The 16,019-nt window shown below is 36.6% G+C and overlaps 1 protein-coding gene across 1 annotated transcript in view; it reads right to left on the bottom strand.

Annotated features, from left to right (window-relative positions):
- LOC150099822 (insulin-like peptide receptor) overlaps nt 1–16,019 on the bottom strand; it is a 538,418-nt gene that overhangs the window by 377,709 nt on the left and 144,690 nt on the right. The window contains 1 exon segment of the mRNA XM_090403498.1: nt 12,098–12,290. Coding sequence (XP_090259624.1) covers nt 12,098–12,290 — 193 coding nt within the window.

The following is a 16,019-nucleotide window of genomic DNA, read 5'->3' as shown; positions in this document are numbered from 1 at the left end:
GATTACTTAATTATTTAATAAATTATAAATTATAAATTAACTTATAAATTACTTAATACCAGCGAATACAATCGTAAAATGAACACTATTCTCCGCTTAATACCAGCGAATACAATCGTAAAATGAACACTATCCTCCGCTTAATACCAGCGAATACAATCGTAAAATGAATACTATCCTCCGCGATCGCGCTACCTACATCCCGCTAGAACACGACTCCACAAAAATACAAGTTAAGAAATTAAAAATCTTACTTAAAAAAGTAACCTCCTGGCCCCCTCATGTCACGAAAAAACTTAAACCTTTCCGCTCCCGTCTCCCCCGAATATACAGTTTACCAAAAATCCACAAACCCAATTCCCCACTCAGACCTATAGTAGATGCCACCAATGCACCTTGTTACAGACTGTCTAAACAGCTGGCCAACTCTCTGTACCCCCTCACCGGAAATTCAGCTTCCTATATAAAAAACTCGACCCACTTTAAAGCCCTCACAGAAAATTTAACCTTGAACAATACAGACATATTGGTAAGCTTTGATATCTCCTTTTTGTTTACCAATATTCCCTTAACTGACACTTTATCTCTCTTAGAAAACGTTTTCCCCTCTGACATCTTAGATCACTTTTCCTTTGCCATCAACTCTGGGTATTTCTCTTGGAATAACAAAATCTACAAGCAGATAAAAGGAACTGCCATGGGTTCCCCCCCTTGCCAATTTCTATATGGAAGATTTCGAAAAATGAGCCATAGACTCAGCCCCACTCAAACCGTCTATCTGGCTAAGATATGTAGATGATGTGTTCTCCATTTGGCCTCATGGCCCAGACACGTTAAACTCCTTCCTCGGTCATCTCAATAGCCTACATCCAAGAATCCAGTTTACTATGGATAAGGAAAAGAACAATTGTTTACCCTTCCTAGACACCTTAGTCACGTGCCTGCCCAATGATACACTTGCCTTCACTGTATACAGAAAACCCACACACACAGGCAGATACATTCACAAACTCTCCCACCACCACCCCTCACAACAATATGGCATCATTAAAACCCTTACCAAGAGAGCCCAAAATCTTTGTTCCAGTGGAACTGCCCTCACTACTGAGCTTAACCACATACACAGAATTTTCCTTTCCAATGGCTACAGTGAACACAGTATCAAAAAAATAATCAATTCCACCCGCATTCCCCATCCCTCTCATCAACAAGAATTTAAAATTGCCATCACCATACCCTACATCCGAGGCACTTCGGAAAAAATAGCCAAGATACAAAAAAGTATAACCTACACACAGCATATAAGCCCTACCGCAAACTTGCTACCCTTATCCGTTCTACGAAAGATCAGCTCCCCCCTCTCTCTCTGCCTGGAGTTTACAAAGTACCCTGTTCCTGTAAGCTTGCGTACTTTGGACAGACAGGCAGATCAGCATCCATCCATCTGGAGGAACACAAGTCGTATATCGTTAAACACAACTATGGCCATTCAGGCTTGGCTGACCATGTTTTGGACACCACCCACAGAGTATCATGGAAGAAAACCACCATGCTCCACCACAGCAAATTCAAGAAAGAGAGACTTTTCTTAGAAGCAGCAGCAGCTCTCAGAAACCAACCAAATCTTGACAAATACGGTTGCATTAAGCTTCCGAAGATTTGGGAAACACTCATCACCAGAGGTCCCACCTTACATTCCAGGCCACCTACTACCACCCTTAGAGGGTGCTCCCCCTAAATAGGACTTTAGTGTCACCCACGTGGTTGGACTTAGTATTGTAAGTTTTTGTGTGCATGTTACATTAATTGTTTTTGTAATCCCCATAGATGTCCTAGTGACTAGGACGAAATATAGGAGTATTAAATTCTAATTTAATTCTTTCTGAGTGTTGTAAAAAATCCATTAAACCTCCAACATAATAAAACTACAGAATTTTGTTTTTAGGAAGTTTTTAAGAAAACTTGACAGTCAGAATAAATTAATAGAGAATTCCACAAAAAAAAGGAATCTTAGTGGGTGAATTCTTTAACATGAAAAGTTGGGCTGTCAAGTGAATAGTAATTAAAAAGAAATAGATATTAAGTAGACATTCTATTTCAAGCTTCAAAGAAGTGCAAAATGGAAAGTTTCATCTTCTCAAGAATATTAATTATTTTATCAGCTCTCTCTCTCTCTCTCTCTCTCTCTCTCTCTCTCTCTCTCTATATATATATATATATATATATATAAAGAAATATATATAAAGAATTCCCCCCCTCTTGTAATAAAATTGCCTGAGGTATGAATATTTATACTCAAGAAAAACAGTGAGGATGATTGGAACAATATAAACTAAATAAGAAACACTGCATAGTCCTATGGAAGTTAAGAAGCTTTCTATTTTGAGAAAAGGCCTGATAAAGAACGAACTCTAATAAACATTTATTGCTGTTCTGGGGAATTGCCAAACATGTGGAATTCTCTGTGAAGAAAGGGTTCGTGTTAAAATATAAAGCTAGTAATTATGACAGACTTAGGAGTCATCTTGGAGCAGTGCCCTGGCTTAAGAAACTACAAAGAAAGAAAGAATGTCAGTAGTGCATGGGAAGTGGTCAGAGATTGTTCGAGATAAGCAGTATCAGGCTGCGTACCTAAGGTCAAGAGGACAAACCAAGTGGGAATTAAGTGAATGATTGGAGAAATAAAGCAAGAGCTGCAAAAAAAAAAGACAACATTGTAGAGGAAATATAAAGAAAACGGTGGTCAGCATACTCATAAGCAATACAAGGTGCAAGCAAGAAGGGCAACTAACCAGTTTAGTAAGAAAGACTAAATTGGATTATGACAGAAAATTAGCTAAGCAGACCAAAGTAAACCAAAAAGAATTTTTTTTTTATTATGTAGAAAGTAATAGGAAAAATTACTATGATAGGATAATTTTAACAGTGCTTATGATAGGAGAGTGACAGAGGCAAAAGAAATAGTTGAGTTGTTGAGTGACTGCAAAGGTGTATTATCCAAGTGGAGATTTTGCAGTTGCTGATGTGACAGAGATGCATCTCAAAATTGAGGTAGATGAACAGGAGGTGTTCAGCATATTGAAAAATATGAGTGAACACAGCAATGCGACTGGATGGCATACCAGCCCATGCACTACATGAATATGCAGGAGAATTGGCTTTTCCTCCGATGAAGTTGTTCAATCTAAATTTCAGCTCTGACAAAGTTCCAGAGGAGTGGAAAGAGGATATAATATTTCCGCATAAAATGTGGCTCCAAGACAGGTAGCAAATTATAGACCAATTAATACATCAGGAGTGGTTGTTAAAGTATTGGAAAAGTTGGTTAAAGGTAAACTGAAGCAGTGGCAGAGAGGGATGCTATACTATACAGTGGGTAGCATGGCTTCATAAAGGGTAGGTTCTGTATTGATAATTTATTTAGATTTTATAATAAAGTGACAGCAGAATTGGATACACCATGATACTTCTGGACTTTGCAAAGGCATTTGAAGAATACCACATGGAAAGCTATTACAAAAGTTGGAGCAAATGGGAATGGATATAAAGCTAATAGCATAGTTGGGGGGGAGGGGGCCTGATAGACAGGCACCAGAGAGTAGTGTATGGTGGAGTAGAATATAGGAGAATGAGGGTGACTAATGGAGTACCTCAGGGGTACATGTACTATGGCCACTGCTCTTTAATTTGTATATCAATGATATGGGGAAAGATTTAAGAGACTGCAGTTCTTCAGTTATTTGCTGATGATGCAAAACTGGGAAGAGCAATAGTTGATAAAGGTGATGTAGATACAGGGGCATAGTTAGAGGGGGTGGAAAGGGCGATGCCCCCTGGTGGCACTTTGCATTTAAGAAATCTTGCCATACTTTACATAGAACAGCAACTGAGTGATGAAATAGACTTCGACAATGTCATCGACGATTTTGCTAACGGAAAAGCAAGAAAAATAACATTTTAGAATGTTGGAATTAAAGTTTTACTTCAAAAATAAAATATAGTGTTTTAATTTTTATTTCTCTATATGTCGTTTTGACTTTTTGTGTATTTTCGATATGTATCGAGAGGGGCGGCAAACTCAGGAACCACCCTGGGTGACAAAAGCTCTAGCTACAGCACTGTGTAGATATTCTGCATGATTTAAATAAACTGGCATTGTGGGCAAAAGATAATGATTGTCAATTTAATGTTGCAAAATGTAAGGGTTATGCACTTCGAATTATGCACAATCAGTGGATCATATTGATGGTACTAGATTGCACGAAACTGATGAGACCAGGGACTTGGGATAATGGTGGACAGAGAGTTGAAGTTTAGATGGCATATTGCAAAAGTTGGTAAACGAGATCAAAGCATTACTTGGAAGTTGAGAAACATGCTAACAATTAAAGATGGAAACGTTATTATCCTTCTTTGTAAGCCTATGATTTGGCTTCGTCTTGATTAGTATGTACAGATTTGGTCACCTGGATTTCTTGGGGACAAGCAGGTGGTAGAGAAGATTCTGAGATGGGTAACTAAGCTAGTGATATGTCTGTAGAATGCACCCTATAAGGATGGGTTGAAGTTTTGTGGGTTACAAAGTCTAGTTGATAGGCAGAAAGAGGGACATAATAGAAATTTTTTAAGGCATTAAAGGGGATTTATAAAATTGATGTAGAGGAAATTTTTCAATATATGACAATAATCAGAGAACTATGTGCCATCTGTGGAAGTTGTATAAGAGTGTGGTTAGTAGGGGTGTGCAGATCCTATTTTTGCATGCTGGGTGGTGAATGAGTAGAATAGATTTGCCAGAATTAGTTGCGAGTTTAGGAGAGGTAAGATAGATTTTGTGTGTATAATAGTTATTTTAGGTTTCCTACAATGAATCTCCAGACTCCAATGAGATACCATATTATAAGAATAATAATAATAACTGTTTGTAGTAATTTGTTGTAAAAAACAAATTGTTTAGTCCAAGTAGACTGATTAAGTACATGCAAAACAAACCAGTAACAAAATGAGTTGGTGAGAGAATGAATTTAGTCTATAAAGATAAAGGAGATCTTTAAAAGTATAGTTTTAATTTAGAAGGCTAAATAGTGTTGTAGCATTAATGTAATTATATTTACCATGTATGTAGTTTTATTTAGATTCATTAAATATATATATATATATATATATATATATATAATTTTTTTTTTTTTAAATTTGGTCTCTCATGTCAATCATTCCCTGGATTCTGAAATAAATGAAGTTAAAAGATTAAATCTGATTTAATCAGATTAAATCAGAAAAAAGATTAAATAAGAGTAAATCATGAGCAATCACATACAAGACAGATAAACCAAGGACTCTGACAGTAATGTCCACTTTCAACTCTTTTTAATATGACTGCAGAGGAATTGTGTCCACAAAGTGTGAAAGTTGATGGTGCATGCACAGATTTTGAATCTGTGTGGTGCGAAGTTGAAATAAACAGGTTAGTATATCTGATAGGATGCTGTTATAGGCCAGGGAATGTAGAGAATACTGATTGTGAAATGTTTAGGCAAATTGCATGTAAAAGGTGATCCTGACTCCTATCAGGACTTTTTTATTTAATTACAGGAATATAGACTGGAAAGAGGAGATAGTGTATGGGAACAGGGAGAGCACGTTTGTGGAATTTCTGAGAGATAAGTATCTTGAGCAGCATGTGATTGAAGTAACTGGAGGCTTTATTGGATCTGGTGATAACTTCACAAGATGTAGTTGTTAATGAAGTGCTCACACTGCAGCAGGTTGGTGAGAGTGATCATGAAGTACTTTTTTGGGAAGTGATGAAACAAGAAAAGGTCACTGCCAAAAATGGATGCACATGGAAGTATAAAGAAAGTGATTATAGGAAGCTCTGTAGTAAGTTAGCATCAGTACGTTGGGTAGACGAGCTGAGTGAAAAAGATGTTGAAAATGCATGGAAACTCATAAGGCAGTATCTCACAAAATCAATGTGATTGCATACTGAGGGTTAAGTGAATAAATAGAGTGGAAGTGAAATGGATGAACAGCAAAATCAAGCAAGCTGTGCTGAAAAATAAAATGTTATGGAGGAGGTACAAGACAGTTGGTGGTAATCAGATCCATGAAGCGCAGTGTAAGGTGCAAGCTACAAAAGTGACAAGTATGGTAAAGAAAGAAAAGGTGCAGTATGAGAGGAGATTGGCTACTCAGGCCAAGGTGAACTCGAGGGAATTTTTCCGTTACATGGCAAGCAAGAGGAAGAATAATTATGGCAGACTAACATTTGTGGATAGTCATGGCAGCAGACTAACATCTGCAAAGGATATAGTGGAATTATTGAACAAGCACTTTATCAGCATATATCATACTAGTATAAATTATCCGGTACATATAGAAGAGAGGCAAGTATTAGGAGAATTGGAAGTGAAAGAAACAGAGGTGTATCAGATATTGGTTGGGTTAGATGTGAATAAGGTTGTGGGAATGGATGACATATCACCACGTATGCTTAAGGAATGTGCATTACAGTTGGTTATGCCCTTGACCTGGTTATTTAATGAAAGTAAATGAAATTTAAATGAAATTTAATGAAAGGGGTAGGGTTCCTAGGACTGGAAAGAGGGCAAAATAGCACTAATCTACAACTATAGGCCAGTCTGTATAACTGCAGCTGTTATCAAGGTGTTGGAGAGATTGAAGAAATAGAATACAGAATTGGGTTGATGGATTTGTAAACGATTGGTCCTGTTTCAGTAATTACTTGAATTTATGATAAGGTAACAAGTGTGTTAAATAAGGGAGATTCATATACAGTGATATTCTTAGACTTTGCAAAAGTGTGGATGGATTTGTAAAGGATAGGTTCTTTACAAATCTCTCAGCATGAATTTGTAAAGGATAGGTCCTGTTTCAGTAATTCACTTGAATTTATGATAAGGTAGCAAGTGTGTTAGATAAGGGAGATTCATATACAGTGATATTCTTAGACTTTGCAAAAGTGTTTGACATACCACATGATAAGCTGGTGTATAAGTTGCAGAGATGGAAATAGACAGTATGTTGGTTAGATGGATCAGAGATTGGCTCTCTGAATGATACCAGCAGGTTGTGTATAATGGAGCAGTGTCTCAAAAAAGAAGGTGACCAGTGGCGTGCCTGCTCTTGAGCCCCTGCTGTTTAACTTGTTTGTTAACGATATATCATGTGCACTGACTGGGGATCTTCAGCTATTAGCTGATGATGAAAAGTTGGGAAGAATTATAAGTAGCAGTGCTGATGCTTGAATCCTTTCAGGAAGATTTAAGTAGACTTTTTAGTTGGACAAAAGAATGGAGTTTGTTGTTTTAATATCAATAAGTGCAATTTTGGAGTGCAGAAATATAAGACTATGTACTATATTGACGGTGCCATACTACAGGAAGTGGATGAGATTAGAGATTTGGGAGTGATGGTTGACAATAGACTGAAGTTCAGAGGGCATATTGCTAGGGTTGAAAAGGTTGCACATCATGGTGCTGCTATGATAAGAAGTACTCTAACATGAAAGGATAAGGAAGTGGTTGTGCCACTGTATAAGCCACTCAGACCACACTTGGACTATTGTGCTCAGATCTGGTCACCTTGTTTTCAATGTGATGTGGAAACATCGGAGAGGCTCCTGATACGAGTGACTAAGACAATATCAAGAGTTTGGAATGCAGGTTATGGAGAGGGGGGTGAAGAGATGTGGATTACAGAGTTTAGTGGATAGGAGGAAGAGAGGTGAAATGATAGAGACATTTAAGTTAGTGAGAGGATTTTATCAGATTAATCAAGAGGGGATTATAAAAAGAGTAGAAGGTGAGAGGGGAAGAACCAGAGGTCATTCCTGGAAGTTATGTAAAAGTGTGGTGAAGAAGGGTGTGAGAAGTAGATTTTTTACATGGAGAATTGTCAGTGAATGGAATGCATTACCAGAATGTGTTGTTAATGCATGGAGTGTTAAGGACTTTAAGATTCTACATGATAAATTTGTTGTCTGTTGAATGAACCTCCCACAATGAGTATGTCGACTCATGGAGGGTGTAAGAATAATAATAACAATAATAATTGTTATTAAATGAAATGAAATGATAAAATGGAATAAAAATTTCCATCAAGGTATTGAACTTTCTCCTACTGTGAACTTAAATGCTCTCCTTTTTGCTTATGACCAAATAATAATTACAAATTCTGAAGATAACTTACAGAAAGATATTTTAAATTTAAATGAGATAGACAAAGATTATAGAATGATAATATCAACAAAAAAATTCCAAAATAATGGCTTTTAAAGGACAAGATCCATTAAGAACTAAAATAATAATAGATAACAAGATATTAGAACAGGTGAATTCATTTAAACACTTAGTATGTATGATTACATATGAAAATGAAAAAGAAATAAACCTAAAAATTGCAAAATATTTAAAAATAACAGGTGTAATTACCTCTATATTTACACCTAACCTAGTACAAAAACAAACCAGACTAAAAGTATACAATACATTAGCCCTACCAGTTCTATTGTATGGAAGTGAAATCTGGACAATAAAACAAAAATGCAAACAAAGATTAATTCATTCAAGAACAACTGGAATGAAGTTTATGAGAAAAACTGCGAAGTATTCTCTATTCAATCACAAAAGAGAGGAAGAAATTATGAAAGAATTAAACCAGGAATCAGATAGAAAAAATTAAACAATATAAACATAAATGGATCAAACACGTTGAAAGAATGAAAACAGAAAGATTACCACACAAGCCTTAAATTACAAACCATTAGGTAAAAGAAAACCAGGACATCCTCTTAAGAGATTCAACAATGACTTCTAAGGCCAGAATAGGCCACTCTAGGCCTAAATACTTGATGATGATAATGTTAAAAGTCATTGCCCCAATTGTATTTATCTTGTGAATTTACTTAACACTCTGTGTAAAAACTCTTTCTCTCTCTCTCTCTCTCTCTCTCGCTAGAGAGAGATATCAGTAATTTGCTCAGCTGACAGGATGTTTTTAATATAACTAACACAGCTGACATGATTATTAAGACATTCCAATTTTAGTATTCAAGTCTTTAGTATATACTTCTTTGATATTGATTTCAAAATCACTTCTCATTTGCTATAGAATAACTCTTTCTTCTTCAGTATTTTCTGAAGTGAGTAAATTGACCAGGATCACTGGTCATGCTGCAAAACTTGCCATTATTATCACTTATGCTTATCATTAAAAATATACACAGAAATTGCATAGATGTGGAGATGATTAGCAGAAATACAGGAGCTAAACATACCTTATTGCCTAGATTAGACTTGATCTTCTTGACACCACTTCCTTTTTTTTTCTTTTTTTTTTGTGAAAAGGATAACAATTTTTAATACGGATGGCATTTACCATTACAATAAACAAGTCACACAAGAGCAGACACTGAATATAATGGATATGGACCTTGTTTTCCACACAGTAATACTTTTACAGGTGTAATGTTTTTTTTTTGGGGGGGGGGTAGGATTACAAGAAGAAGAAGAAGAAGACATGAGAATATCAAGTATCATGTATGAGGAAATCCTATGGCAGGAAAGTACCAGTTTCATTAGAACAAAGTTTTTCTTTCTTTATGGTCTGATGAGCCAAGTGTACTGACTGTTTCTCTCCTCACCAACCAACAAGTTGTGAATTTAAATCTCACTCTAGCATGAAGTTTTATGAATTTTAGGTGGTACATTCTATCATTGTGAGACCACCACTCTGATTGATGGAGGCCTTACATGTTTTGGAAAAGTGCCATGTTTGGTCTCTAGAATAGGATTTCCAGATTGGAGGGTGACTTGGTTGGTGAGGATAGCTAATGAGAGGTATGGACAGCAGTTAGCTAATGAAGTCAAAAAGAATCCTAAGGAGTTCTTTCGATATGTAGTCAACAAAAGAAAGAATGATTATAGAAGGATGACATTGATAGGAGAAAATGGTATAAAGACAGCTGTTGCAGAATGTGTGGTGGAGATACTTAATGAGCAGTTCATAAAGATCTTTCAATCTTGTGAATGTTACTTTATGGAGAGATTGAGAGCAGTTGATGATGGGGAGGAGAGACTGACTGTAAGTGAGCAAGAGGTGTATGGGGAGTTGAGTAAACTAGATGTTAAGGCTGTGGGACTTGATAATATATCACCACGTATTCTGAATGAATGTGCCAGGGAGTTGACATCAGCCTTGATATATTTTTTAATATGATTCCTGCACTCGGTCAAGTTCCTAAGGAGTGGAAGGAGGGCAAGATTGTGCCACTTCATAAAGGAGGTGATCGAACTTAAGCATCAAACTATAGGCTTATCTGTGTATCAGGTGTTGTGATTAAGTTGTTGGAGAAGGTTGTGAGAACTAGGATCCAGAGTTGGGTTGACAACAATGGTATTATCTTTGATGGACAGCATGGATTTGCTAAAGGGAGTTATATGTTTTAGTAATCTACTTACTTATTACAATAAAGTGACTGCTTCCTTGGACAGACGAGAAGGATACACAGTATTATACTTAGATTTCGCAAAGGCTTTTGATAGAGTACCTCATGATAAATTGATAGTCAAACTAGAGCAGATGGGGTTGAATATTAGATTAGTGCATTGGATTGGAGACTGGCTATCTAATAGGTATGAACAAGTCGTGTATGAGGGAGCGATATCCAGGAAAAGGAAAGTCACTAGTGGACTGCCTCAGGGGTCTGTTTTAGGGTCATTACTGTTTAACTTGTATATTAATGATCTTGGTGAAGATTTGAATGGAGATATTCAGTTGTTTGCAGATGATGCAAAGTTGGGACGAACCACGAAGAGCAGTGAAGATGTTGTGGCCTTACAAGAAGACGTGAATAAATTGAGTGATGGCACGGAAATGGGGATATGAGTTCAATGTTGCAAAATGTAAGGTTTTAGAATTTGGAAAAGAAAGATGGGATGCAAAATTTATGCTTGGTGAGGATATATTGTTGGAGGTGGAAGAAATAAGAGATCTGGGGGTGATTGTGGATAAAGATCTGAAATTTAGGGCATACATAGCGAAAATTGTGAAGACAACACAAAGGCTTCTGGGAATGATGTGGAGGACACTAATGAAGTGTAGAAGTAGGGAGATTCTTGTTCCATTGTATAAGACTTTGATTAGGCCACATATGGACTATTGTGCCCAGATTTGATCACCTGGTTTTCAGAAAGAAGAAATGATGTTGGAAAGGATCCAAAGGCAACTGACTAAGGTAGTTTCTGACATCTGGAATGTCGAGTATGAGGAAAGATTGAGAAGATGTAATTTGCAGAGTCTGGTTGACAGGAGGAAGAGGGGAGATATGATAGAGACCTACAAGTTGGTAAGGTTTTTTATAGGATCAATGCTGGAGAAGTTCTACAGAAAATAGTGGGAGATCGGGGGAGAACCAGAGGTTATCCCTTAGTTGGTTATCCAGGGATAACTGTGTAAAGAGGGTGTGAGTAGGGGAGTGAGAGGCAGGTTTTTTTCGTGCAGAGTTGTAAATGATTGGAATGCCTTGCCTGAGAGCATGGTGTCTGCAAGGGGTTTGAATGTGTTCAAGGCATGTAATGATATGCTGTGTGTGTGTGATAAAAGGACCTCCCAGATGAGTCTTTGACTCCATGAGGTCTTGGGGTAATAATAATATGTTACACAAAATACTAGGTTTGCTTTGAATGAGTTTCAGAAAAAAAAAATTAATATTATTGAGTAACGTTCTCATAAATAAATAAATTATTATTATTTATTATTTCCATTATTTAATTAATTAATTAATTATTCACTATTTATTTCTGGATCCGAAAATGTTTATTCCTTTTTATGAACAAGTGAACTTTTCAACCGATGACATTTATTCAGTCTTTTATCCTCTTGTTGCATCTTATAAATTTTATCAATGATTATTACTGTTGTTATTAATAATGGTTAATATTATATAAATATATAAATCATTTTTATTTAAATTTCACTATCTGCTTTAGATAAAGAAAAGATATAAACCACACTTCAGTTTTTTTTTTTTTTTTAATTGTGTTTATTTCTAATGCTTACTTAATTTGCTCATTACCTTTAGGGCATTTATTTTCACATCTTTTACATGTATGTTTATCCTCTTCACTTTCAGTATAACCATGTGGGCATTCAGACAGGCATTTACCCTGAAAAGGTTTCAAGTACTTCACTTCCCTATTTTTCTCATTAAGAGGCTCCTTAGTCAAATTTTTGCATTGATGGTCACTTAAGCAGCGTCTGCTATTATACTAGAAATATACACACAGATACATTTTTATCTTTTTTTTTATTTTTTATTATTTTTATAGAAAAAAATTTTATTTTGTCACTTTGGATTATATTTCTAAATGAAATTTTACCACAACAGTAATTTCAATATCTCATAAAAAAAACCTCTCATATATGTTTAATGATAGAAAACATTTGTTCAAGAGGGATGGTCTGCACTTTAGTCAAGTGCAGACAATCCCTAATGCAGCAAGCCAGGGGAAACTAAATCGTCTTGGGAGAAATGGTGTGTGTAAGTTCAGCTAGGGCAGTGTTTCTCAAATACCGTGCCACCAAATTTTAACAGTAAAAAATATTTTCACCCAAATCACAGTACACTTTTGCCTATTTATACTATTATATTTGTATAAAAACTTTTGCCAGCCTAATATTTATGTAATATTTTTTTATTTTGCTACAAATGCTAAACTAAAGCACCACCAGTAATAGGACAATGATTATGTCATCAAATATCACTGACTGTTTGGGTTAACATTACCATTAACTACACAAGAGTCCGGTATTAAGAAGGCAGGTGGGCTGCAACAAAAATTTGCATTGCCAAGTGTGCAATAAAAAAAAAAAAAAGTGAAAAGTTTAGGAACCGTTGCACTATGCAGTGCAGATATAATAGTGATACAAATGTCAACGAGCATGGTTATAAGCCTGAAGGGATGGACTGTACTTTGAGATGGGACTTTTCTGAGTATGTCTGGAGATGGAAAAGAGAAAGTTACCCAACCAAGCAGACTTTAGACATAATTGTACTAAAAAGCCAGGAGGAAACTTGTTATGTCTATACACAAATACCAGAGGCATTAGAAACAAAGTGGCTGAGTTTGTAGGTGAATGCGATGTGGCCTAAAATTAAAAGTCGCAGTGAAACCTTGCTCTCAGAGCCAGATGTAGTAACTGAAATCAATGGGAAATTACAGTAAATTGAGTATTTAGGCTTAGGTGATAGTTTATAGTCACAATACATTTTAATGAAATAATTGCAGCACAAAGAGAAATAATTAAACAGCAAGTTTAATTATTTCAGTATTTCATTTCTGTCACACAGACATCTTCAGGAACATACACAAAAACACACATGAAACAACGAGTGGAAGAAATGAAACTGGACTCTATGAAAACTGAAGTCTAATGAGGGGCACCCTCCATGGGTGCTGTTGGCTAGCCTTAGATGTTGGGCAGAGGCCTAAGAATTAAAGTTTCCAAAATCTTGGGAACATCACAGTAAATATAAACTTGAAAAGAGTCTTTCAAGTTTGTATTTACTGTGATGGAGTATGATAGTTTCCCTCCATCTGATTCTGTGCGAGGTATCCAAGGCATGGTCTGCTAGACCTGATTAGCCATAGTTGTGGTGACAGACTTATTTTTTTTGTTCATCTAAGCAAATGTTAGCAAATCGCCCAGTCTGACCATAATGAAGAACTCTTGAAGAACTTCTTGAAGAACTCTCCTAAGCACAGTGACATGTATAAGAAGAGCTCCTGATTGGGATAAGTTTTCTAGGAATGATTAAATATATATGCGTAATTTTTTGAGTAAGAGAGGCTGTAAACGCTGTGCATTACTGGTTTTATTAGTGTGGGGGATTTTTTTTTGCCAAACTTAGTTACGAAATCATTATTATTAGTCTTAGTAACCTGCAAAAAATGGTGGCGGCATTGTCATTCCATGACTTTAATTTAGAATTCAGTCGTTTCGTTAAGTGTGGGGTCTGTTATATGTATTCTTTCGATTATATAAATGATTTGTGGATATTTGGTGAGGATGGAAGGAGGGTGTGTGCGAGGTGTGACCTGAACGAGGAATTGATGAATGCAAATATGAAATTGATGACAGAAAGTATTAGTATCGAGATTGTCGCGTGGAAAATGGGTGCACGTTTGAAAGAGAGGGATGGTGAGAAGATAGGTGAAAAAATGTTAATAAATCAGTAAAAAAGAAAAAGAGCGATTTGAAAACCGTAACGGATGTTAAAAGGGACGAAAGTGAGGTGAGAGTGGTGTAAGGAAACTAAATTGTGAGAATGAATAAAACTAGAAATGCCGTGACGCAGAAATCGAAAGTGAAAAAAATCGAAAGAATGGATGATACCGAAAAAAGAATGAATGAATGACAGTGAAAGTTGGATGCATGTTGGACCGAAAGTACAGACAAAGAAAGATGAACGAGTGTGAAAATGGGAAGAACGATAGCGAAAGTTGGATGCATGTTGGACCGAAAGTAAGGAAACAAAGAAGGATGAATGAGAGTGAAAGTGAGAAGAGGGAGTTGAAAGTTAGAAAGATTGAATGATAGAGAGAATGTGTCGCAAGATTCAGAAGTTGAATTGGATTGGATGAGGCAAGAAATGAAATGGATGCGGAATGAAATTAAGAAAATTCAGGTTAAAAACTATTAAAATAAATAATGATGGAATGAAAGATGAGCGAGTGGCATTGTATGGCGACTCCATTATTAAAGGTGTGCTGGAGGATAGAATGCACAAGGTATGTTTTCCAGGTGCTAAAATGAGTAGAGTGATTGAGGTATTGGATATGACGCAGGAGTGAGCAAAAGAGTTAATAGTATTAATAGGTATGAATGATTTGAGAGAGGACAAAGAGTGTGTCAGAATGGATATCAGGAGGCTGCTTAGAAGGATAAAAGAGAATAGTGTGACAGGAAGGGTAGTTCGTGTTGCCTAGGTATGACTGTGGTGAAATGAGGCGGAGAGCAAGGATTATGAATGATATGCTGACTGAAATGTGTGAGGAGACGGGAGTACAGTTTGTTAATGTGTTGAATGAGTTTCAGGAACGAAGTGAGCTGTATGGGAGCGATGGACTGCATTTGAGTGGTTATGGTGTAAGTCGCTTGGAGAGACTGCTGCTGGAAGGTAGAGAAGTGAATAGAGAGAATGAATCAGATCGAGCGGGAAATGATCTGGAAGAGCGGGAGAGTAAGACAGGAGAGATTGAAGAGGTGGTTATGAATGGGGAAGTGAGTGGGATGAGTATAGAAAATGAGCGAATGGGTGTGCAAGAGGAGCAGGGAAACAGGGAGGCTCAGTGTAGACAGGGGTACACAGCATGAGAAAGGTGGATGCTCCAAGAGGAGGTGAGCATGTGTAGACAGGAAAGGAATCAGATGACCAAGGATCAAGAGGAAACAGTTGGAATTGAAAACGGTTTTAAAATGAAGAAGCAGGAAGGGAAATGGCCCCAGTCGAGCATGGAGAGATCACATCGAGTCAGTGGTAGTATCAGTGGAACTAGCTGTAGATCCAGAAATGAGCTGTTGTGTTTGTATACAAATGCTAAAAGTATAAGAAACAAGGCAGATGAAATGGTTGCACTAATTGCGTCTCTTCACCCAAAGATTGTCGGAATAAGTGAGACATGGTTGGAAGAGGATGATATCCTGACAGGAATAGAGATGGAAGAGTATGATGTGTTTTGTGAGGACAGAGGGGATAAAAAGGGAGGGGAGTGCTATTGATGATAGAGAAAGAGTTATGTCCATATAAAGTGGAGATGCAAGAGGGAAATAGTGCCAGTGGTTTTGAGGCAGTATGGTGTGAGATAGAGGTAAATAGAATCAAATACTTGGTGGGATGTTGTTATAGACCAACAACAAAATAAATAAGTAAATAAGAAAACGGTGATCATAATGGGTGATTTTAATTATGGCAATATAGACTGGAATGATGAGAT

Source organism: Typopeltis vanoorti, chromosome 14, assembly GCF_054136105.1.
Source record: "Typopeltis vanoorti isolate ZY-2024b chromosome 14, IOZ_Tvanoo_1.0, whole genome shotgun sequence".
Lineage (NCBI taxonomy): Eukaryota > Metazoa > Arthropoda > Arachnida > Uropygi > Thelyphonidae > Typopeltis > Typopeltis vanoorti.
This window is presented reverse-complemented; position numbering and strand designations above follow the sequence as displayed.